General features: G+C 40.7%; 1 protein-coding gene across 1 annotated transcript in view; it reads left to right on the forward strand.

Annotated features, from left to right (window-relative positions):
• Window positions 1–24,654, forward strand: part of jag1b (jagged canonical Notch ligand 1b) — a 77,281-nt gene that overhangs the window by 31,555 nt on the left and 21,072 nt on the right. The window contains exons 4-12 of the mRNA XM_041789107.1: window positions 6,373–6,630; window positions 7,111–7,171; window positions 16,859–16,989; window positions 17,085–17,204; window positions 20,736–20,849; window positions 20,941–21,054; window positions 21,138–21,251; window positions 21,686–21,732; window positions 22,158–22,331. Of these exons, the coding sequence (XP_041645041.1) occupies window positions 6,373–6,630; window positions 7,111–7,171; window positions 16,859–16,989; window positions 17,085–17,204; window positions 20,736–20,849; window positions 20,941–21,054; window positions 21,138–21,251; window positions 21,686–21,732; window positions 22,158–22,331 (1,133 nt within the window). The remainder of the gene's footprint in view (window positions 1–6,372; window positions 6,631–7,110; window positions 7,172–16,858; window positions 16,990–17,084; window positions 17,205–20,735; window positions 20,850–20,940; window positions 21,055–21,137; window positions 21,252–21,685; window positions 21,733–22,157; window positions 22,332–24,654) is intronic.

The following is a 24,654-nucleotide window of genomic DNA, read 5'->3' on the forward strand; positions in this document are numbered from 1 at the left end:
GATCGTAATCAGTATTTGCTGTCAGAAATCCTGTTTTGGGGGTGGGGGGTCACTGAGGACAGCCTACCAGGCATGAGCTTGATTGTTATGAAGAATGAAAGAACAGCCAGTCAGGAAGCAAACTGGCCAAAGGAGGAAGCACAACAAACACAGCCATTGCAATGATAATACAGTGGTTAGTAATGACGCATCCTGACGCAGATATCTGATATTTGTCGATCAATGGGATTATTTTACTACAGACGGTGCTGTGTGGACCCCAGATAGAAATGTGACAGAGCAAAGAGACTGAAGAAAATAAGACTTATAATACAAATAATAAAGAATGCATTTTTGGAGAAGTGTCATTGGAAATTTCTAAAAGGTCAGGAAAACATACAAAGTAAAATCCCCCAAATTTTCCCAAATTCACCAATGTTTCCACTGAAAAAGATTACTGGAGAAAATTTCTCAAAATTTCTGGGAAAATACCTGAAAGTTCCTTAGAGGAAAGGTCCCAGAAAAGAGTACCAAAAGTTTTGTGGGAAAATGCACAAAACTCCCCAGATTGTAGGAAAATGCCCGAACCTTTTTGGGAAAATTAAAGTTTCCTTGATTTAAAAAGAAAAAAACCTCTGAAGACTTTGGGTAAATTCACAATAATAATTCAAGTAAAAAAAAAATCTGCACAGCATTATTTTGTCTGCTGTTGAAACTTAAAAAACGGAACAAAAGCGTTAAAAAGACTCTTAGAGGAATTCATGACCCACTGAAAACAGCTCCGCTGTCCACTTTTGGGTCCAGACCCACCAGTTGAGAACTTCTCTGGTAGTAAATGTAAAGAAAAATGTTGAACTGCAGCAGAAAAACAGGAGCAACTTCCTGATTTGTGGCAACAGCACAAGCAAAGCATGTTCTGTAAAAGCTGTGACAAGGGAGTGAGGTGGACCAAAGCTCCTACCACAGGTAGCTAACAGCTAGCCACATTTAGCTAGCTCAATCTAAAGTCTGGTTAAGCTGCAGGAGATTTGGAGCTTTGAGAGTGGAGACTCTCATAAATAAAGGAAGTTCACACACTGAATTTTTAAGAATTCGCTCGAATTACCTGCTCCACTTGTGCATCAAATCCCGTGTTTGCAAGAGGGGAGGGGCTTCCTTCTCCCACAACTGGCATTTCAGTCAGTTGTCAACAAATGTGTGACAAAGTAACAGACAAGATTTAAGACTTCCCAGGCAATCAACCTCCTCGCTCACTTTCCTCCAGTCGAGCTCCTTTTTATTCCTGTGCTAGAGCTCGGGGTTGCTACAGACAGACTCTACAAGTTTCTGCTCCATTTTCTGATTGGATAAACCTGTTGTTTTTTCTAACTCTCTAAAATAAGCAAATAGAGGGAACGGCACATTGATAGTGGTGCAAATTTACTTCAGTCGTCCGGATTACTTGCTCAATTTGCACATTTTGCCTCACACTTCTGCAGCGTTTGCTCCGCCCAAAGCAAATTTGCATCTACCTGCTTCTTTTCATGTAATAAACTCGTGCAAATGATTTTACTTGCACCAACATTAGCGTGTGTTGGTTGTGACATTGCATGCTATAAAAACCAAACTGTTCAACTTTCGTTATTTGACCCAGTGTGTGGTGGCTGACATTAAAATCTTTTAGTGTGTGCCAGGCTTTATTCTGTTTGGGGTAAGGGGGGCAGAAGCCAATCACAGGGGACATGGAGCGAGAGGCTTTGTTCCTCATTTAGAGACAGTTTAGAGCAGTGATACTCAACGTGTGGCTCTTTTGTTATGATTTGTGGCTCTTTTAGGTCTTAATTTGAAACATTATTCCCCCAGGAAAACTTTAAAAAAGGAAACTTTGATCTCAGAAGTTTGCAAGTAGCATTAATCAATTTATTTCCCACACTTTTGTAGGCTTTAATTGTCAAATCTAATTGTAAACCTTTATGTTTTGTCTATGTCTCAGTTGCCGTTATTTGGAATTTTTGCCACTTTTACCCCATTTTTCCGTTTTCACCACTTTTTGTCTCTTTCATTCTGCTTTTTGCAATATGCATTTTTCCCATTTAAGCTGCCTCTTGCCATTGTTACTTTTCCCCATTTTTTCCCATTTTCCCCAACTTTTTGCTGCTTTTTGCCCATTTTAAATACTTTTCAATCAGTTTTTTTGCCACCTTATTTTTCAGTTTTTGCCCATTTTTTCCACCTGTTACACATTTTTTGTCACTTCTCACCCATTTCTGCCACTTTTCTCTGCAGTTTTGTGACTTTTCACCCAGTGTTTGCCATTTTATGCCTATTATAGCCCCATTTTTGCTGTTTTGTTTTTTTTTTTTAACCAGCTTTTACGTATTTTTATTGCCACTTCAACCCATTTTTTCACCACTTTTCACCACTTTGACTGTGGCTCTTGCACAGGTATTAGGCTCTTTGGTTGAGTAACACTGATTTAGAGTCACCAGTGAACCTTAGGAGCATGTTTTGGATGATTGGAGAAAGCTGGACCCAGAAAGAAGCCATGCATGCAAAGAGAGAACATGCAAACTGTACACAAAAAAGGGCCCGTCTGAAGGGGATTTGAACTAGAAAGCTGCCTGTTTGGCAGCAACCCAGTCCTGCTATCAAGGGGATATGGATCACTTAAAACTAACTATATGATAAGTATCAAATTATGTAATATTTGTCATTACTGCCATGCATATATGGTGCCCCTGGACCCAAAAAAAAGGCACAAAAGACAACATTATCCTGGAAACAGTGACCAGAAACCAAAGTAGAGACCCAAAATACCGATGAAATAGTCATACCGACCACCCTGATGCTTTTCATAACATTAGAAATGAAAACGTCATCCTGAAACAAATCCTTTCTATCAAGTTAAAGGTTGTCAACCATTCCTTGCAGAATGTGTTAACCTGCAGTTTTCAGTGGATTCATTCCTCTCCTGCAGCTTCCTTTTTAAATGTTTTTAAAGCTTTTGGATGCTATCAATCATAATAACTAAACTTGTGTCATTTTAAATGTCTGGTATCAAGCAGTCTATTGTCTGAGTGTCTTTAGGAGTTGCAAAATCACAACATGAGCTGCCGTCTCACTGGAGGTGTAGATAGAAGCATGTAAGTGAAAAAGAGTTGAGTCAAGAGCTTTTTTAGTTGGCTGTTAGCACAAGAAAGTATGTGAGAAAAGTGCTGATGGCACACTGGCCGTCTTCCCAGCAGTGACTGTGGCGTTGGTGTCCTCGCACTGTAATTTATGGCGGCTGCGGTTCTGTCCTCGCCTGCGCAGATCCAGAGGGCAGCATCTGAGCCCAGTAATATCCTCGAGCTGTAAACCTGAGAATCAGAAAGCCAGCAGAGAAAGTTGGAGAGGGAGCGTGAGAAAAAAGCAGAGGAGAGTGCTCATTACAGGCAGCCTTTTCCTTTTTTTCACTGCATTTCCTCCTTGTACTTTTCTTCCTCTCCAGCTCACATAGTTGCTTTAATTACATATAATCTGCTATCTAAGAGATCTTCTGCAATTTGTGTCTGAATTTTTGGGGCCTTTTTGGTTCCCACCGTATGATCGTGGTTGAGATTGCAACTCCCAAATGCGTAATGTTGTACGCTGCATTCCAGTGAAACAACTCACTAAATTAAAGCAACAATATGTAACTTTTCCACTTTAAGATGGCAGTTTTAAAATCACTTTAACAGTATGGTAATTTTCAGCAGGAAAAACAGTGGCTACCAGAGGGTCACTTCTTTCAGCACTGTGTAACTTTGGTGACATTCCTGCAGGAAGTATGGCTGTATGGCACTAGTTCACACACCAGTCTTCAGGTAGAAAGAAGCCAGTTAACCTGTCTTAGTGCTGTATGATAGGATGGCGGGGGCTAAGAGACCGACAGCTGTTTGGTTCTCGGGTATATCTCAACAAGCATGTAATAAATTATCCTCTTCAATTTAGCCTTTTAGCTTCAGACTGTGCAGATAATGAATTATATCGATATTAGCAGATATTTAAAACAAATGTTTTGGCTCTTTCTGCCTGTATCACTGGCTGTACTAACCAATGAGTGTGAGGAGTTTTATGCTAAATTGACAAACCCATATATCGGTATTGGTATCAGTATTGGTACATGCAAATATCACAATACTTAATGCAGTGTTACTCAACCCTGCTAGAGCCAAAAGAGCCAAATTGTTGAAAAATACCATGGCAAGAGCCATAATCCCAATTGTGAAAAGTGACTAAAATGGGCAAAAAAAAAAAGCAGTAGAAAGGTGGGGAAATGGGGGAAAAGTGACATTTATTGACAAAAGGCAGCTGAAATGGGTAAAAAATGGTGAAGAAGCAGGATAAAAGTGGCTTAAACTAATGAAAAAGGGCAAAAATGGGATAAAAGTGGCAAAAATGGACAAAAAAGTGTCTAAAGGAAGTGGTAGAAATGGGCTTAAAGCAGCAGAAATTGATTAAAAGTGGCAAAAAATGGGTGGGGATGGGATTTGGGCTAAATAGCCATACAATGAAGAAAACTGGGTGAAAAGTGGCAAAAATGGGTGCAAAGTCACGAAAAAGCAAGATACAGGTGGTGAAAAAGTGGCAAAAAATGAGTGAGAAGTAACCAATGTGGGCAAAAAAAGCTGTAAAAAGGTGGGAAAATGGGGGAAGAGTGAGATTTATTGGCCAATGGCAGCTAAAATGGATGAGAAATTGCAAAGAAACAGGATATATGTGGCTAAAACTGATGAAAAAGGGCAAAAATGGGATAAAAGTAGCAAAAATGGACAAAAACTGTTTAAAGGAAGTGGTAGAAATGGGCTTAAAGCAGCAGAAATGGATTAAAAGTGGCAAAAAATGGGGGAAATTGGGCAAAATAGGCATAAAATGGTGAAAACTAGGTGAAAAGTGGCAAAAATGGATGCAAAGTCATGAAAAATTGAGATACAGGTGGTCAAAAAGCGGCAAAAAATGAGTGAAAAGTGACTAATGTAGCAAAAAAAGCTGTAAAAAGGTGGGAAAATTGGGGAAAAGTGGCATTTAATGGCAAATGGTAGCTGAAATGGGTGAAAAATGGCAAAGAAGCAGGATAAAAGTGGTTAAAACTGATGAAGAAGGGTGATTTAATCATAAGACTGGTATTCCTGACTTTAATAACCTCAAAGTGAGGTATATGAAAGTGGACCCAACATTCTTATATATTTTTATATGCAGCCCTCAGTGGACAAAGTTTGGACTCCCCTGACCTCAGTGCTGACGGATGTGAGAGATATTTTAACTGGCAGAAACGGTGACCTGTTGACCAACTCTGATCTTTTCTTGGTCAAACACAAGGAATAATGTTGGCATTGTAGGAATCTTACAATAAAAGAAGTGATGTGAGAGAACATTGGTATATGCAGTTGGCATGTTATTTTGAACATTGGTATGGCCCCAATTCAAAATGATTGTATCGACCTTGCCAGTAGACATGGTTTTTGCCTTCTTTTTTGTTTTGTATTTGTCAATGAAAGGGAGATATGTGTTTCATGGCAGTGAAGTTGTTCTCTTCAGTGGTCAGATAAATGCTCCAAACCAAGTCCCTGTATATTGCTGCTTTATGGGTCAAAAGGCTTATTTCCAACAGTAAGTTTGCAGTCAGTGAGCATGTTTACATGAGCTGTTAAGTTTAGTTACAGTAATGGCTCGATAGGGATGTATACAAGCACAGTGGATTGTTTGTTTGACAGGGACATGTCTGCTTCAGAAGTTAACCCCCTCTTTAAGCTGCTTACCATGGACCTTTCTACTATTGGGGTGAACTAGTGGTCTGTTTACTGCACCTTTACAGCTCCAGACATTTTGTACGTCATCTGTGCTCTACTTTTGTCACAAATGGTAAAATGTCAAATGGACTGGAGCTTATAAATCACTTTTCTAGCTGCAAGGCCACTTGGCAAATTTTTTAAAGACTACTTATTGGGGTTTTTTGCCTTTATTTTGATAGGGCAGCTGAAGAGAAACAGGAAATTTTGGGGGGGGGGGGCATGCACCAAGTGGCACTGGGATCAGGATTCCATCCTGTGACCAGTGTGAAGGGACATGCATCTGCAGAAGCTGGGTATTGAACCCTGAGCCACTGATGCCTGATGCATGAACACCATCCTTCTAGTTTGCACCAAAGCCTCACAGCAGACGATTTAGTGGCTTCTGCCATGCTGTGCATTTATGCGCTCATTGACTTCCAGGTCAAAGCCTGGCATAGAGACTAAAGAGCATGCTCAGAATGCCTAGTCCAATTTGGATCTGATGAAAGAGTAGACCCTTCTCCAGCTGCATTATCTCAGCATGTTAGTCCAGCCTGGTTCATTTAAATGCATTTTACATGTAACTACAGAGGTATTGATGTTGTTGTAATCCATGTTTCAGGTGCAGATGGGAAGTTGATCGAGAAAGCCTTTCACTCCGGGATGATCAACCCCAGCCCAACCTGGCAGAAGCTGACCCACAACGGCCCTGTGGCCCAGTTTGAGTACCAGATCCGGGTCAGCTGCGACGAGCACTACTACGGCTTCGGCTGCAACAAGTTCTGTCGGCCCAGAGACGAGTTCTTCGGGCATTACACATGCGACTACAATGGAAACAAGACATGTCTGGAGGGCTGGTCCGGACCTGACTGCAACACAGGTGAGCCCTGCTAATTAGGCAGCGTGGGAGATCACTTGAAATGGAAATCCTGATGCAGGCAGCAGCCCAGACAGTAGAATTATGACTGTGAGTGAGTGTTCAAAAAGAAGCAGCCAGACTGTAATCAGTGATTCATGCTGATACACTGTCTGTTGGGTGATGTGCAGTCAATGGAGGACTTTGTTTGCTGCATTTTTCCTCTTTCCTTCTCCATTCAATTAAAGCTTTTCATGGCCAGAAATAAACTCTCACTCCCAGGAAATCAGCCTGGGCAGCAGGCGGCTTAGTATTTAATATTTTACAGAGTCGTTTGTCAGGGCCAGCTCTGCTGTTTGTCGACAGCTGTGTTTATTTTCACAGGCTGTAATGACATAGAGGCTGGTAATTATATCATTTACTGCTATAATTAAAACTGTTTAAAATGTTGCTAACTTTGAATCTAGTTACCAGGCAGTGATGATTCTTCTTCTTTTCCTTTAGCAATCTGTCGACAAGGCTGCAGCACTGAACATGGATCCTGTAAGGAGCCAGGAGGATGCAAGTAAGTAACTGAGGCTGCTTGGTTTCATTTACCAGGCTGTTATTGATGACTTTAATCCCTGTTTGATAATGTAAAATGTCAAGAAGGCCTTGTTCCAGGGCCTTTTTATTATGGAGGCCGTTGCCAGAAGCATGTGGTGTGGATCATTTAGATATGCGGGGATTGTGTCCAAGCGCTCACTCTGTCATGGCATGGATCTCTCCCTGTACGTGCCTGTTTTCTAGCCAAGAGGCTATCAGTGCTCAGGCTTTAGCAGAGATGCAGACTGAGCTGCTTGTAAATCTCTCGTGGAGCTTTGGACCGGAGGTTCGAGTCTGAGGAAAGGAGATTCTCTGCTGCCAAGAGTCCATGTTGGAAATGTAGCTGATGTGTTTCCCCCCCTAATGAGGCAAACGTTATCAGTCCGATCATGTGTAACGTTCGGATGAGCCTTAAAGTGTACTGTTTGTGTAGCTAATGGCTTCCTAATGCTGTTTATGCACACAGCCAGAGGAAAGCCGGCCGCAGATGGATATCAGAGCCAGGGCATTGTGTGCAAGTAACACTTACAGCTCCTCATCCTGGAGGAGGCCCTGCACCGCCTGGCTCTTAGGTGGCAAAATACACACTCACTTTACTTGAATAAAAGTATGGCTTACTCTGTAGTAAGCAGAAGCACTGGTTCAACTTCTTTAAGAAGTTAAAGTTTTCTTGTCCAGGCTTTGAAACGTCATCATAGTGTCAAAGAAAAAACTTTCCCACTGAAGGCCTTTTTTACCAGCCTTTGTGTGCAAAGCAAAGTGAAGCTTTTGAGACTGTGAAACAATTCTTACTGCAAATAGAAGAAGAATGGATTGGAAATAAGGGGTATTCACGTGGCTCCAATGTGTAAATCATCTGCATGGGGGAATGTCTCACTGTCTGAATCTTGCAGCCATAGCTGCTTGTTTAGTTAGAGTTATTATTGGCACAATACCAGAATTTTCAACATTTATTCTGCAGCACAAGTACAACTCAAATGGTCAATATCTCTTGATGCCATGGCAATAAAAATGGACGTAATGGGCAAGAAATAAATGTAGGCCAGTGTTATCTCAAGACACTTTCAAAGAGGGTAGGTCTAGACTGGACTATCTGATACAAATGCCATAAATAATGAATTTCTCATTGTATTAATCAAGCTTCTTCAGATTGCATGGAGTTAACAATATTTACAGCTACTTTTTTGACCACTGTCAGAGCCACAGCCTGCTTTTTATTTTACATCCTGGCCTTTAAAGAAGCATGTCTTCAGTTAAAATTAGAGCTGAACGCTTTTAAAAAATAATCTAATTGGGATTTTCTTCCCAGCGATTATTAACAAGCTGTTAGCTATAAAGGAGGAGGCTGGGGTGGAGGAGGTGAAGCCTTGCCCGCAGCAGTGTGGTGCATCAGCATTGATGAAAGCAGGGATTAGTGAGCAGTACGCCATTTTTAAATGGACAGCCGTGTTGAGAGAAAGAGCTGTGATTGGCTGTGGGAGCTGGAAGGCGATAATTGGTGTCAGCTGGCTATCAGCCAATCATGGCTAAGGGTATGACTTATGTGAACTAACGCTAAGCTTCATCAATATTAGATAGAATGAACTAGGGCAGAACGACTAAAAAATTGTCTAATTGCGATTATTGTTAACTGTTTATCAATAATAATAATAATAATAAATTTTGTTTGTATTACACTTTACATTTCAGCAATCTCAGAGTGCTACAGAGCAGAAGAGTAATATGATATAATTATAAAATTAATTAATTAAGAGGAGAACCTATAAAAGACATTTGGCAAAAAGTTTTAGTAAAAAGATAGGTTTTTAGGTCTCGTTTAAAAGCCTCTGCAGTTTGTGGGGCCCTCAGGTGGTCAGGGAGCTGAATAAAACCCTAAAATAATAGAACACTAAAAGAACCATTTAAAAAAATACTCTTGAATGTTTGTAAAATGTCCATAAAATCTCTGCTGCTGCAAAAAATGAATGTATTAAACTGGAATTCTGACACATTTCAAGTTAAAGCAATATTGCAACATCTGCAATTTGTAAATTGCAGCATGTCAAATTGCAATTTAATCTCATTTGCGATTAATTTCCCAGTCCTAGTTGAAATATACTTTAGCCAAGCCAAGTCATTCCATTCCCACACATAGCCCGTTTTAAAGCCCCAGGCAGGCAGACGAAGATGCTCCATAGGCCAAGCTTATTGGGGATGCATGATATTAATGTATTAGAATCTGCAGATAACGGCTCCAAAAGTTAAGCATCATATCGGCAGGTATGAAAATTTCTTCTGATATTTAAAGCTGATATATTGCTCATAAATATCGGGGGCATAAATTCTGTACAGGCAGAAATATACAGCTGTACCAACAGGCATGGGTAATTACCTAGAGTGGCATAAAAGACAGGGAGCCCACCATGAGCCACCAAAAGATCATTAAATTCAGAAAAAGAGGAAAAAAAGATGTTGTGGTTTTAAGAGTATCCTTTGGCTTTAAATGTCTGCAGCTGTTAAATCCATCCCACAAACAAGTAATATTTAATACTTTTAGGATGAGTTAACATTTGATCTGTTTTACAGAAATTTACTGTCAAAATTAGTAGATATTTAAAAAAGGGTTAATGTTGGCAGAAGTGCTGACAAAATGACCAGATAAAGTGGTGAAAAGTGGTTAGAGAGTAGCAAAAATGGGTGATGAGTGGCAAAATGGGTTGTGGAGTGGCACAAAGGGACAGAAATTGGTAGAAAACGTATTGGAAAGAGATTAAAATGTGGCAAAACTGGTAAAAGAGGGAAAAATGGGCAAAAAATATCAAAAATTGGTTACAAATGACAAAAAATAGTGCAAAAAAGTAATGAAAAGGGGTTAAAAGTGGCAAAAGTAGAAGAAAAGTGGGCAAAATGGATAAAATAGCAGTCCAAAGGGAATAAAACATGCAGGAAAAGTGGTTTAAAAGGGATTAAAGAATAGCAAAAATGGGTTAAAGAGGCAGATAGGAGTTAAAAGTGTCAAAAATTAGTTCATACTAGTACTAAATCATGATTGGGGAGGGCCCATTCTCTGGGATTTTCAGGGGGCCCAGCCAATTCTGTTGTGAGGCCTGTCTCCTTGTAATAATATTTCAGTCAGACCAAAATATTTATTTATGTTTTGTGCATTTGAAAGTCCAGCCCCTCGAGTCTCTGTCCAGACTATATCTGGCCCTTGAGCAAATGTTCTTGATGACCCCTGCACTTTGAGCTCAGCAAAATTCAGCAAAGTTGCAGTGGCAAGGAGAAGCTTCACTTTCACGAGCATCAACCTTCGGAGTCGAGTTGAAGAGTGGTCTGTGCAAGCAGTGCAGCAACAATCAAAAATGATGGATTTATAACTATCCCGGCCAAGAATCCATCTATTACAGTTACTGTTGAGATGGTTTTCACCTTCTCTACCCTTGGTTTTCACAGAGACTGATCCAAAATTGGCCCTGAAATCGTGCCCTCTGTAGTAAGCCTTAGGCGAAATGTATCATCATGTTTGGAAGGCAGTGTGCAACGATCAGAGGAAAAACTGATCATAGCTATTGATTGCATTAAAGCTTAAGTTTGAGACTTTTGGAAATCTTGGGTAAAATAGTTACAGTTATTTGTGTTTAAGGGGGTAAAAGTTGAGAAAAACAACATGTGTATAAAAAGCCCAGATCCCTTTAGCTGTGCTAAAGCCAAGTTCAGGAGTTTATGTTTGTTACCTCACACCTTTAGCTGACTCTTCCCACCACTGAGCCATTGGCGTTTTTCTCAGGTGTCTGATTTAGTCATAAATCAAACTCAGGTGTGATCAGGTTTGTGTTGTTGTCTTTCCCAAGCCTCTGACATCATCACTGTTCTTGTAAGTGCTTGTGTGTCAGAGAGAACAAGAGAGTGACTGGCTTTATTCCCTGTACAGGTGTGGCAGTATTTAAAGCCCTGGGTTTAACTTGTTTTAGATGCTCTCTGCTGCAGCGCAACGATGGGAAACTTCACACTGATACTGCAGCAGAGCTGGCTCTGAGGGTTTGTTGGCAGAGAGTTCAAAAACAGAATTACTTAGCAACTTAAGCTTCATGTTAGGGCAGACTTACTGTCGCTAACTTTATTTCAACAGAGCCATAAAGTTAGGTGGTCATATTTTCGATCTAATGATTGATGGTACTGAAAAGTACTAAAGCTGTAAAATAACTACTGGGTCTTTAGTCACAATTTAACCAAAACCTGCTGGAGAAATGGAGGTATTCTCACATATTTGTGCAGTTTAGACAGTGTGCAGAAGTTTGCTTGAATTTTTTTTTGTAATTGATGAGAAATTAAGTAAGATTGGGTGCCTGGGACTTAAATACATAATAGTGTCATTAAGCAACCACATATGAATGAAAATAAACCTGAATAACCATTAAAAACGCCTTATTTTCCCTTCAGACCACTTTTTCTCAGACTTTTTTGCCACTAGGGATGGGGACCTCACATTAAAACCTGAAAATTATTCATTTATGAGCTTGACAATACTTATATCTGACCTTAAAGCCAGTGGATTGGCCGGACTACATTCTTGCTATTAGGCTGATTTATCTCGCAGTGATTCAAGCCGATAAGCTTATACCTGTTCTGATCTGGCTACAGTAAAGAAAAAAAAAACATAGTACTGATGTCTTTAAATGAAGCTCTAAGACACAGGTGTCAAGGCCCGGGGGCCAAATGCGGCCTGCGGTGCTGTTTTACCCAGCCCGCACGATCGTATCTTAATAAGAATTGGCTTGCTGCTATGAGGTCTGCAGATTTCCTCCAGTTTAAAAATGTAAACTTAACCTTGAAGATTTAAAAAAAAGCCTTGTTGAATTATAAAAATCTGAAAAAGTAGAGAGTAGAAATAATTAGATGAAATGTCAGGAATGAGGGAAGGAATTTAATTTGTGTTTTCATTTCATAATTTCATTTAAATCCCAAGACTGAAACTTAGGATTTTGACTTTTTATTTCATATTTTAACCTTTAAAATTCATAATTTTGACCTTTTTTTAACATATTGTGACCTTTTAGATTCTCAGTTTTTCATTTTGAATCAAATCTTGACCTTTTAAACTCTTGATTTTGACTTTTAATCCCCTGTTTTTACTTTCTCCTAATCGAGATTTTATCTCATATTTTGACCTTTTAGTGTCACAATTTTGAATTTTATCTTCTATTTTGACTTTTTAAAGTCTTGATTTTGTATTTTATCTCATATCTTGACTTTTAAACTCAGGATTTTATTCGTCTATCTCATATATTTGCCTTTTAAAAACCTTATTTTGGCTTTTAATGTTGTATTTCACCTTTAGGACTTAAAAAGCTGACTTTTTACTTTTGATTTATTGATGCTGTGATATTTAATCATTTTGACTAGTTTTTTTTAGAAATCTTAAAATCATTTATCATCACTGTTTAATTGCCCCCAAAATTCATTACCTGTTAAAACACAGTTGACAGTTTTTGGTTAAATCTTGACTCTGCTGGGCCCTCGGGTTAAACCTAAATTCAGATTTCGGCCCCTGCTGTGATTGAGTTTGACACCCCTACCCTAAGAAAAGACACACTTTGTTGTTCCCTCTGCAAGCCACTCTTTGCAACCCTCCTCCACCCCAGCTCCTCCTTTTACCAGCTTCTGACTCGATCATTGTGCTTCTGTAGTCAATGATGCCTGCTCTGCTCTGCTCTGGGGTTTTGCTGTATCCCCACTGCCTCAGGGTTTCTTTGTAGGCACAAGACAGGCGGGAATGTGGGCTGTTCCTGCTTGATGCTTTCCACGTATACTCTTGGAAGAACAGGGATCCTAGAACAGCCACACCGCCAAATTTAAAAAGCAGCAAGTGCAAATTAATAACTACTATTAAAGAAAATATATCTGCTGATGCAGTTATCTAATTTTCAGTGTCTTTAAAATGATCCAGTGATTCTGTCCGATTCTAACTTTACTAAAATGCCTTTTGCTGCAGTAAAAAAAAGTTTAAAAAGCATTAACTGTAGAGACTTTGCATTGATTAAGTTAAAGCTGGGTCTGTTCATGTTGAGGGTTAAAGTCTTCTCATGCATCTGCAGAGCTGAACATTGTAATGTCACATTCCCTGGTAATTTGTCTGTGTAATAACTTGAAATGATTAGAGATCATGCTGAGGAATCCTGCTCTGCTTCTCATGGAGAAGATTAGCACACTTTTAAGAATAGCCTCTTTAATCACAGACCGAGGTTTACTTAACCACCGCGTTTATTTTTACAGTCCGTCCCTTTCTCGGGGCTAATCAGTGCCGCTCTCCCTTGGGGGACGCCGTTTCCTGTCACAGGGCTCCACAGCAGAAACTGCTCGGCCACCTCGCCACCTTTTACAGAGCGAGCTTATCAGTGAGGCTGGATTGCCTTCTTAATTACGGAGCCAGGGAAGAGAAGGGCAGCGTTATCGGTGTAATTATGGACCTGGACATCTTAGCGGTCAGCAGGCTGCGTCCCCCCCTTCTCGTCCCCGGGGCACGAGCCTGACTCCTGACTCATGGGAACCAGGATGAGCAGCAGAGAAACGGCTCAACAATCCTCTCTGTGAGGATGCCAAGCCACAGGCAGAGAGCTGTTAAAGTGAGCGTCTGGCCGCATGCTAATGTTAGCTGTGCTAAAGGTCCCATTGGAGCTGTAATTTAGTGCTTTGTTTTTTCTGTTGCTAAAATGCTAAATACTCCTCTGTTCCCTTGTCGCCAAGTATTGTTTGCACGCTCTTGCATAAACACCCGGCTGCTTAAGATTCATTTGTGGTCTTTTAAGACGCAGCCCAGTTGTGTGGGCCTGAATACTGCCTCTTTGTGCAGCTCCATGCTCTATGCTAATGTGCCGTTCATTAAGTTCAGATTATCGCTCTGTTACTTGTGAAGGAATTCAGTATAAACAGCAGATTAAGATATTAGCATTTTTGGGTACCACAGGGATTATTTGACCTCGCTGTGTTGTGATTTTGCCAGGGTGACATGTTCCAAAAATCATGTCTCGATGTCATTTAGCTGAACAGCAATAAACAGTTTATATCTGGATGTTTTCCTCTGCAGGAAATAATGAAAACAAGGTCAGTTCTGAGTCCAATTCACATGAGCAGAACAAGAAATTTCACATTGGAACTTCTATTAACATCCAGCTGCATCACATAGAAATAAACGACCCATTTGTGGAGAAAAACGCTCCTGAAATAGAATAATATATTATCTCTATCACCTAAGGCTGAGCATTATGGCTAAAATTTATATCACTGTTTGTGTTTTTGCATTTTGGAGTAATGCTATTATGTTGAGATATTTAAAATTTGAATAGAGAACATTTAAATGCATGCTGATATGTTACAACCCTCCTCCTGCCCCTAAAACAAGCCTGTGATGGAGGACTGAACTCTCACTATAGACCACATAAAGCAAAGTGAACCAGTAGGAGCACCAAGTTATTATACTATAGCCATCGATATACCAGCAAATATGGAGTACAGTTTAGAAATACAACATGAGAGATGGATAAAGGGCATCAGAATAGTGGATAACAGCTGTTTTTTATGTTTTCCATTGATGCAACTGACTCACTATCACTGTGCTCATTTGTGTTGTAGACTGCAAGTTATATGTAGCTACAACATGAGCTTGAAAAGAGTCCTCACTGTGGGAATGATGCATGCTCTTCCTTAGGCAGGCTACACCAAACAACTTTGCCAAATCTCGTAAAAGACTCTAAACCAGTGTTACCCAACCCTGCTCAACCAAAGAGCCAAATTGTTGAAAAATATCTTTGCAAGAGCCACAATATAAGTGGGGAAGCAAGAACAGCTTGAAGTAGCAATACAAATAAGTTAAAGGTGGCAAAAATGGTCAAAATGCAACAAAATGGGTGAAAAGTGGTGAGAATGGGAAGTAGAAGTGGAAAAGGGGTCAGAAAGTAGCAAGAAATGGATGAAAAGTAGCAAAAAATGAGTTATAGGTGAGATGAAATGGTCCAAATGTGGCAGAAAAATTAGTAAAGTGACTAAAATGGGCAAAAAGCAGTCAAGAGTGGCAAAAATGGCAAACTATAGGAAACAAAGTGGTATCAAGTGGCAAAAGGTAGCTGAAATTGGTGAAAAGTGGTGGAAAGGGGCAAAAATTGGATAAAAGTTGCAAAAAGAAGTTGCACAAATGGGCAAAAAAGTGGTATTTAATGGCAAAACGTAGCTTAAATGGGTGAAAAGTGGCAAATAAATTGTAAAAAGGGCAAAAATGGGATAAAAGTGGCACAAAAGTCTACAATGGGCCAAATCTAAGAAAACAAGTGGTATTTAAAAATGGGCAAAAAGTAGGAAAAAGGTGGTATTTAATGGCAAACAATAGCTTAAATGGGTGAAAAGTGGCAGAAAATGGTAAAAAGGACAAAAATGGGATACAAGTGGCAAAAAGAAGTGGCAAAAACGGATACAACAATTGGTATTTAATGGCAAAAGGTAGCTTAAATAGGTAAAAGATGGCAAAATAAATGTAAAAAAGGGCAAAAATTGGATGAAAGTGGCAAAAAGAGAGGCTAAAATGGGCCAAAAATTTGAAAAAGTGGTATTCAATGATAAAAGGTAGCTTAAATGGGCAAAAATTGAGAGAAACAATTGTGAAAAGGGGCAAAAAGTATCACAATGGGCAAAAAAAGTAGGGAAAAAAGTGATATTCAATGGCAAAAGGTAGCATAAACGGGTGAAAAGTGAGTTTTTAGTCTCACACTAAGATTTTGAAAAGACCAGGGGGTCACTAACTACAAGATAGAATACGATCCCTTTTCAGGTTATTTCCCATCATGCATCTGGTGGGAATTCACAACAACAATTCTGGGGCAGAGAACAAGATGTAGAAAAGCAACTTTGCATGTCACTGCAACAACTGAAGAACTATCCCAGAAACACTTCAGAATAAAAGTACCATATGAAAACGAGAGTCGTCTTTCAGAAACAAACTGATCTGGCTTTTGCTTTGAAAATCTGAGTGGCAGTTTATCGTACCTGTCATGTTAACCTGGAGTGAAGTGACAGACAAGGCACACAAACAGTGGTGCAGAGATCTGACTGCAGCTCTGAGCAGAAAAGTTTTTCAAGTTCTGAAAGTTCTGAGCAGACATTCAGCAGCTCTAGAATGAGCTACGCTCACATTTGTGTTTTGAAAAATGAAGCGATGCAATCTGCTTATAAACAACACCAGCTGCCATTGGTTGTGGATGACAGTAATCCCTAAAAAAACCATGTTTACATATGACCAGACTAAAGACTTATGATAATATCAGATATGTTTGATGTTGTAATGCCAAAACTGAAGAAAGACCACCTTAAAACTCTCCACCTTGAAACTCACTGACCACCTTTCACCTAACGACTGAGACAACAGGAGCAAGCTGCAACTTTAGCAAGACTCCCATGATTATACTCCAACTTTGGAATTTTGTTGGCATCTTTGAAGTGCAAGGAAAAGCCATTAAATATAAGGCCAACTTTAGTACTGACAGGCTTTTGTAGAGCAGGCTTTAACTCCTCGTCCAGTGAGTCTTTGGCTTTAACAACTTAAAATATTGCCGAGGCCTAACCTGAATGTTCTGCACATGTTCAGCTGCATTCAACGTCTCACTCTTGAGTCTAACAGCAGGCCTCTGTTTGTGTCTTCCAGGTGTCTGTATGGCTGGCAGGGACAGTACTGTGACAAATGCATCCCCCACCCCGGCTGTGTCCACGGCACCTGCGTGGAGCCCTGGCAGTGCCTGTGCGACACCAACTGGGGCGGCCATCTTTGCGACAAAGGTTAATTCCCTTCTCTTATTTCAGTGTTGGCGGCTGTAAGAGCAGCCGTGTTGTGTCAAAACAAACTAAGGCCGTGTGAATCGCTCCTTTCACAGACCTGAACTACTGTGGCACTCACCAGCCATGCCTGAATGGAGGGACGTGCATCAACACAGGACCTGACAAGTACCAGTGTACCTGCGCTGAGGGCTACTCTGGAGCCAACTGTGAGAGAGGTGGGTGTAACTGATCTTTTGTGAGATAACTAAAGCTTTCTTTCACTGTTTCTTTGCTTCAGACTTTCAAAAACGTTCTCGTCCTGTGATGTTTTTGAGTCCCTGAGCTCTGTGGAGCAGCATTGCTCAATCCCCTGAGTATGCAACAGTTTGAAAACAGCTCCCCCTGGTTTGGTTATATTCAAGACACATACTATCAATTTTTATTGTCTCTGTAGGAATTTGTGTCTTGACTGGAATGCTGCACACATTTAGCTGACTCAGCGGTGGTGTTTATAAAAAAACAAAAACATGTAAACAGAGTAAAACATACCAAACATGACCACAAATTACACTGCTGCACATTACACATGTTCATTTCCACATACCACACAACAATGATGAGTGATAAGAGATAAAAAACACCCTGTTGGTATTGCAAAACCTTCAGCAGCCTCAAGAAACCTCTAGCTGAGCTTAGAAAACTCTGTGCATGCACCAGAACTGATTATGTGCATGCAATTTCTTTAACGTTGCACTAGCCTTTGCAGCTCTCCAGCATCATTCAGATCCATGGATGTTTGCCCCCTTAGATGAAAATCAGTGATTCACTCTCAGGGGTCTCAAACTCTTCTGCTCTCTCCTCTTATAAGAGGGAGGGTCTTTGGTTTCCTGAGCTTCCAGACAAAAGGTCAGAGGTGCCTTGAGTTTGTAATCAGAGGAGGTGGTAACTTGCCAATAATCTGTTTCCACTTCGGTGTGAGTGGCCCCTGAGTCAGGTAATCCCCCGGTTTGATCCCAGGGGGCCGCTCATCCCTCCGCTCCTTGAGACGGACGGGTGTGGTGCGAAGGTTCAGCTGCTGCGAACACTTACGGTGGAAACGATGGTTTTTCCTCATTAAAAGTGAGCCTGGCCGGGCGCTGACAGCTTAACTGCAGAGATGTCAGGAAACCATGCCCTTCATAACAGGAGGTCCTCAGACCAGGGGAGACGTCAGACTATTGTAACACGGAGGCCTCTGGGTGCTACGCTGCATCCTTCCCCCTCCCTGCCCCCTCTTAGTCACATACCAAGACCCATCCGCTGATCACCTCCAACCGCCGAGTTATTCCCTGAGTGAATCATTCATTTTTGATTCATTTGGGACGCACTCATCCTTAACTCATCCATAAAGGAGAAACTATGGGGCAGACACCCCCTCCCCCTTCTCCTGCTCACCCTCCCGCCTCTCTCTCATCTTGTGCCGCCTCTCAGAAGAAGAATGGTGGGGAGTCAGAGGGAAGTCACGGTGCGTTGGTCAGGTCAACTTAGCATGAAAGATGATTTCCTGGTGGTGTGGTCTGCCAGGCGGGTAATGAGAGTGAGATGGGTGGGGAGGGGATTTTGAGCGGGCTTTCAGGCCAGGGGAGGAGGAGATGGGTCAGGACAGGAGACGACCCCTCAGTGTGTTTTGCTACAAAAATCCAGGGCAGAGGAATGAGGGGCTGATGTGCATGTTTGCTCCTGATCATGCAATATGACAGTGAAATATTCTCACAGCTGCAGAAAAGAATGATAAAACCAGCCATCAGATTAAACAGTTCTATCTGTGTGCCTCATGTTTAGATGCTGTTGTCCTTGATGCTGGTTTAAATCCATCCTGTGGCTCCTTTCCCACACGTTGTTCCCCTCTCTCTTTTTCTCTCGATCAATCCACTGACCTTTCAAAATAAAGGCATTAAATCCCAAAAATAAGTCTCAAAAAAGGGTCAAATTCATCTCAAACAGAGAAAATCTATGTCCTTAGGAGGTATTCACCAAATAAGTGTCCTTAATTATGAAAAGGAAGTACGCAAACATGAATATCTCATCTGTAAAATGATTACTGCTTCAAATAGAGGTAATAAAATTTGCATGCATTCTCAAGCAAGCAGCTGATTGGTTGCATAAAACATGATTGGATACCTGCTGATGCAGGCCGTGATTGCAGGATGACAAAAGGGAGTTAAAGATGAAAAATGTTTAAAGAATAGCTCATGTGAAGATGGCCGAACAACAGCTGCATGCATGACAGAAAGGCTGATAGTTGCACCATAATTGAGAAGGACCGTGAAGTAAACTATTTTTTTCACTAACCAAAATGTTGTTTAATTACACTGGTTAAAGATACAGACCAACTGGACTGAGTTCCTGTAAAAGGAACTGCATTTAAAATCTCAGCTTCTTGACAGCCATCATGTTCTTTTTCAAGATTTCATCAACTTAAACTGTATTTATATATTAAACAAGTGCAGTTTTTTTTACCAGGCGAGGCTTTACTGCTAATTCTTCACATATTCTTGCCATCATCATCAAAGATTAAGGATGTACAATAAGGTTTTTACCAATATGCCAACAAATCTAAACTCATTTTAGATGATACCAATAAATAAATACCTTTTTAACTATTAAAAACATTTCGAATCTCTTGTGCAAAGAGAGGCTGAGTCAAGTGGCGCTTAGAGGAGAGTGGAGAAGTAGATGGTTTGTAGGTTGTTTTACATTTGGGGCGGTCATGGTGAGCCTCCTTGAGTCTGTTGTACCCTGGACAACTGCCCATACCTGTAGGCAGTGGTTACCAAACTTTTTCTGCTGGTCCTCCCTTTGGAAGGCAAAAATACGATTTATTGGTAGCCCTGAATTTCTCTGGAAGTTATCTCTCAAAATTTCACCTCTCTGTAAGTAATTTTTATCATTTTTATAAGATCTGGTACATAATGGGCCTATTTTGTCATCTTCAATATTACACAGATTTCCAGTTAGATTTTAACTTCACTTTTGCCCTTTGACTTTTTTATGACTTACCTGCCTTCGAACGTACCGTTTTGTAACTTCTAATTTTATTGCAAAGAGGTGGTTGGAATTATGAGGCACCCAGATTTCATGTTTGACTTATACCTCATGTGCATATATTTGCTCAAAATATTGTGCATCTTTTCCTTGAATCTTTCTTTTTGTTGAGGAAAAAAATTGCCATCCTTTAGTAGCAGTGCCAAATAGTGTGCATTGATTTTATGTGGCCTTGTTGAGACCCCTCTGTCGTCGCTTTTGCCCCCCTGCCCCTCCAGGGGCCATGGGTCCAACTTTTGGAACCACTGCCTTAAGGAGAACTTGGTTTGTTTTGGCAATATTTAAGCCAACATATGATTCATGCTGCTATTATGTAATGGCAATATGTCAGTGAAAGATTTCAGCAGAATATTACCGATATAGATAGATGGAATGATAAATACCTGATTTATCCTGAGGGGAATTCAAGATTGTCGAATTGATTAACTTTTTAAGCTAATAATTGTTCTTTAAGTGTCCATTTGAAGCCCTGGAAGTCCTCTCTGTTCTAAAATGCCCATTTTTTAAAGAAGGGTTAAACATGTTTGCATGAGTTCTTCTTTATAAGTGGCTCACCTGATTGATAGCTGGATAAGCCTTTGGAAACCAGCTGGTGACATAACTGAAGCTATGTACAGTTTATGATGTGTGTGTTTATGTTTGGGGTTATGAATGACCTGATTTTAAATTTTTTTTCCTTCTAGCGGAACATGCCTGCCTGTCCAATCCGTGCTCTAATGGTGGAACCTGTTCAGAAACCAGTCAAGGTTACGAATGTCAGTGTGCGCCGGGGTGGAGCGGCCCCTCCTGCGATATCAGTAAGATCGTACTCAATCTGCACCCTTTAAACTTCATTACCCTTAAACAGAACAAAACACAGAATAACAGGAGTTTTCTCCTTCTGCTCAGATGTGGACGACTGCTCTCCAAACCCCTGTAACCACGGGGGAACCTGCCAGGATCAGGTCAATGGCTACAAGTGTCTCTGCCCGTCACAGTGGTCGGGAAAGACTTGTCTGATCGGTGAGGCCTTTTTTTTTTCTCCACTTCACGCCTGTCAGCTGCACATGCAAATACCACTAACCCCCCCTTATCCTCCTCTCTAGATGCCAACGAATGCGAGAGTAAGCCTTGTGTCAATGCCAACTCTTGCCGCAACCTGATTGGTGGATACTTCTGCGAGTGTATCCCTGGTTGGAGCGGGCAGAACTGCGACATCAGTGAGTTGAAGGCTGTCAGCTGCAGCTGTGTGGCAGGGCACATGTCTGGCTCCTTGCTGCTTTTATTTCTGTCCCTCTGTTCATTTAATACAGGCTGATTTAAAGCCGTTATATGAAGGAAATAATGAGATGAGTGCAAAGTAAATCTGCTGCATCATTATCAGGCCTGTGTGTGGCCAAGGCTGAGGTGATTAGAGGTGGCTCAAAACAATCCCAGGACTAGTTTCACTTGGCAGCAGACATGATTGCTCAATACACCGCGTTGCACTGATTTTGCAGCCACGTTATCCAACTCTTACAAGGCTGCGCTCTCACTCTGACAATGTTTTTAAAGGCCCCTAGCATGGGAAACATAAAGCACAGACTTGTTTTCAAAGACAGCCTATTTAGTCAAGCTGTTCAGAATTAATCCTCAGATTTGTTTTCTTGTGCAGATATCAACGACTGCAAGGACCAGTGCCAGAATGGGGGAACCTGCAAGGTACGTGCTGGGTTTAAAAACCCTTCAGCTTTAACTGGCATGTTTGTTTTTTTTTGCTTTGTTGTTGAATTAGACATTTGCAGTGGTTTTATAAATAGCTGCTTTTTCCCCAAACCTGAAGGGAATTGTTGTGGAATCCGTCCCTGAAATCAAATCTGAGGGGAGTGGGTTCAGAGGGGCTTCGAAAGGAGGGGCTGAGAGTCTCTGGACCACACTAGATTGAATTACAATAAACATTATTGTGTTGAGTCCGTGCCAGGAAAATGTGTTGAAATAATTGCAGAGCTGTGATAATGTTCCTCCAAACATGTCGCTCCCCCGTCTCTGTCTTTGTTCTGCTCTTGGGTTTGACAGTTATTGTTAGGACCCCACCCCATCAAAGCAGCTCATCAGATGTGAGTTTAACCCCACTTTCTGTCTTCTAGGACTTGGTGAACGGTTATCGCTGCGTGTGTCCTCCTGGTTTTGCCGGCGAACACTGTGAGAGGGACATCGATGAGTGTGCAAGCTCGCCGTGTCTGAATGGTGGACGCTGTCAGGACGAAGTGAACGGCTTCCAGTGCTTCTGTCTTGCCGGCTTTTCTGGAAATCTCTGTCAGGTGAGACACAATTTTTTGAACTGTCCCACACCAGAGCTGGATACTATGAACCTAATGTTTTTAACTTTGTTATATCTTGGAAATCCTCTTCTCCCCCTATAACAAGCCTGTGCTGTGAGGGTCAACTCATGGCTGCACATAAAATTGAAGAAAGATGTTTTACAAGTTTCTGAGTGTTCAGTTATAGCTCATAACTGGATCTGTGTTGCTTTTACATTTCCTTTTACTCCTGCTAAGGTCCTAAAAAACCTATATCCTGATAGGGCTATTTCAATATAAAAGCATTCAAACAACACAACACATGGGGACTTAAACTGTTAAGAATTTGTCACAAACAATAAATAATTGTATTAACCCAGTTTTACTGTATTGCACTGACTTTACAGTATTTACAGCTTCTTCTTTTACCATGATCAGAGTCACAGCCTGCTTCTTTAAGCAAGTCATTGGTTTAATGCACCTTTAAGCAGTTGTTTAAGGTGCTGTAATGAAAATGAAAATAATTCAACTGTGCAAATAGAGTCGATCCGTTCCAGCACATAGCCTGTTTTAAAGTATTTACAGCCACTTATTTGACCACGATCAGAGCCACAGCCTGCTTCCTCAACCATCTTGGACTTGAAATAAGGGCATGTTCTATTGAATTAAAACTTTAAGCAGTTGTTGTAGCTGTTTAAAAGGAAATTAAAATCATTCAACTGTGGTGATGACAAAAGGTGTCGATCCCTTCCATTAGACAGCCTGTTTCAAAGTATTTACAGCCACTTCTCTGACCACTATCAGAGCTACAGCCTGCCTCTTTGACCACCTTGGAATTTAAATTAGCAGGTTATAAGTTGAATTTGAAAATTAAAATCACTCAACTGTTGTTAAGACAAAAGGAGTTGATCCATTCCAGCATATAGCCTGTTTTTAAGCCCCAGATCGACAGACAGAACATTCTACAAGGTTAACTTTGCTCACCTCATGTTGCTACGATTACTGTGCTGAAATGGCTGTTTCATTATAAAGGCATTTAAACAACATGACAAGGGGGGGCTTTTTTTTGTGAAGAACTTGTCCGAAGTAAAGCGTTTATAATTGTATTAACCAAGTATTAGTTAGCTGTAGGGAGTTAACATGGTTTACGGACACTTTTTTGACAACAATCAGCCTTCTTCTTGGACTTTGAATAAGCAAATCATTGGTTAAAAAACACCCTGAAGCATTTGTTTGAAGCTGCTATTAGGAAATTAAAATCCCCCAAGTTTATCTGAATACTGTGTTGAAATGGCTCTTTCATTATAAAGGCTTTGAAACAACACAACAAATGGGGGCTTTTATTATGAAGAAAAAGCACCATGGTCAGAAAAAGGTGTTTATCATTGTATTAATCAAACTTGAGCAGGGGTTAACAGTATTTACAGCTTCTTCTTTGACCATCTTGGACTTTGAATAAGCACCTCATTGGTTAAAATGTGCCTTTAAGTAATTGTTTAAGCCGCTGCAATGGAAATTAAAATCATTCACCTGTGGCCAAGGCAAAAGAAGTCAATCCAATCCCACATATAGCCACAGATAGACAAACTTTGATCTGTTTATGGTGCTGAAATGGCTGTTTCAATATGAAGGTATTCAAACAACACAACAAGTGGGGGTTTTAACCAGCCATGAAAAGCTTTAGGAGACTGTATGGAGTTCACTGTATTTACAGCCTTTTTAGACTACGATCAGAGCCACAGCCTGCTTCTTTGAACAGTAAGGGCTTTAAATAAGCAAGTCATTAGTTAAATTGCACCTTTAAGGAGCTGTTAAAGCTGTTGTACTGGAGACTCAAATCCCTTCACTGTGGTCAAGACAAACCAAGTCAATGCATTCCAGCAGAAAGCCTGTTTAAAGCCCTGATAGACTGACAAAGACTCTACAAGGCAAGTCAACCCATGTACTTTTGGTGTTATTACAGAGGTCAGACTAGGAGAGGAGAGAACACATCTTTCTGATTGTTTTGCCACAATTTGCTTTCATTGTTAACAGTGACACAGGCAGGAGGTGGTGCCACTTGGCCAGTGAGAGTCAGTCTGGCCTGCTTTTTAAGTATTCGAACAAAACATGAAGATAGGCGCTTAGTCTGAGCTGCTGTATGTAGATGTATCAGCGACATCATTGTTGCCATCACATGTGCGCACTACAAACTTGTATGTTTAAACTGACGATGACAATATTGCAGTGTCCCATGTCATGGCAAAATACCAGTGACGTTATTGATACCAGTCTACCAGCCGTAGCTATACCAAAAACATAATTAATAACCTCTTAAAGCATCCTGCGCCCTCTTTCTGCCTGT

The sequence above is a fragment of the Cheilinus undulatus genome, linkage group 6 (genome assembly GCF_018320785.1).
Source record: "Cheilinus undulatus linkage group 6, ASM1832078v1, whole genome shotgun sequence".
NCBI lineage: Eukaryota > Metazoa > Chordata > Actinopteri > Labriformes > Labridae > Cheilinus > Cheilinus undulatus.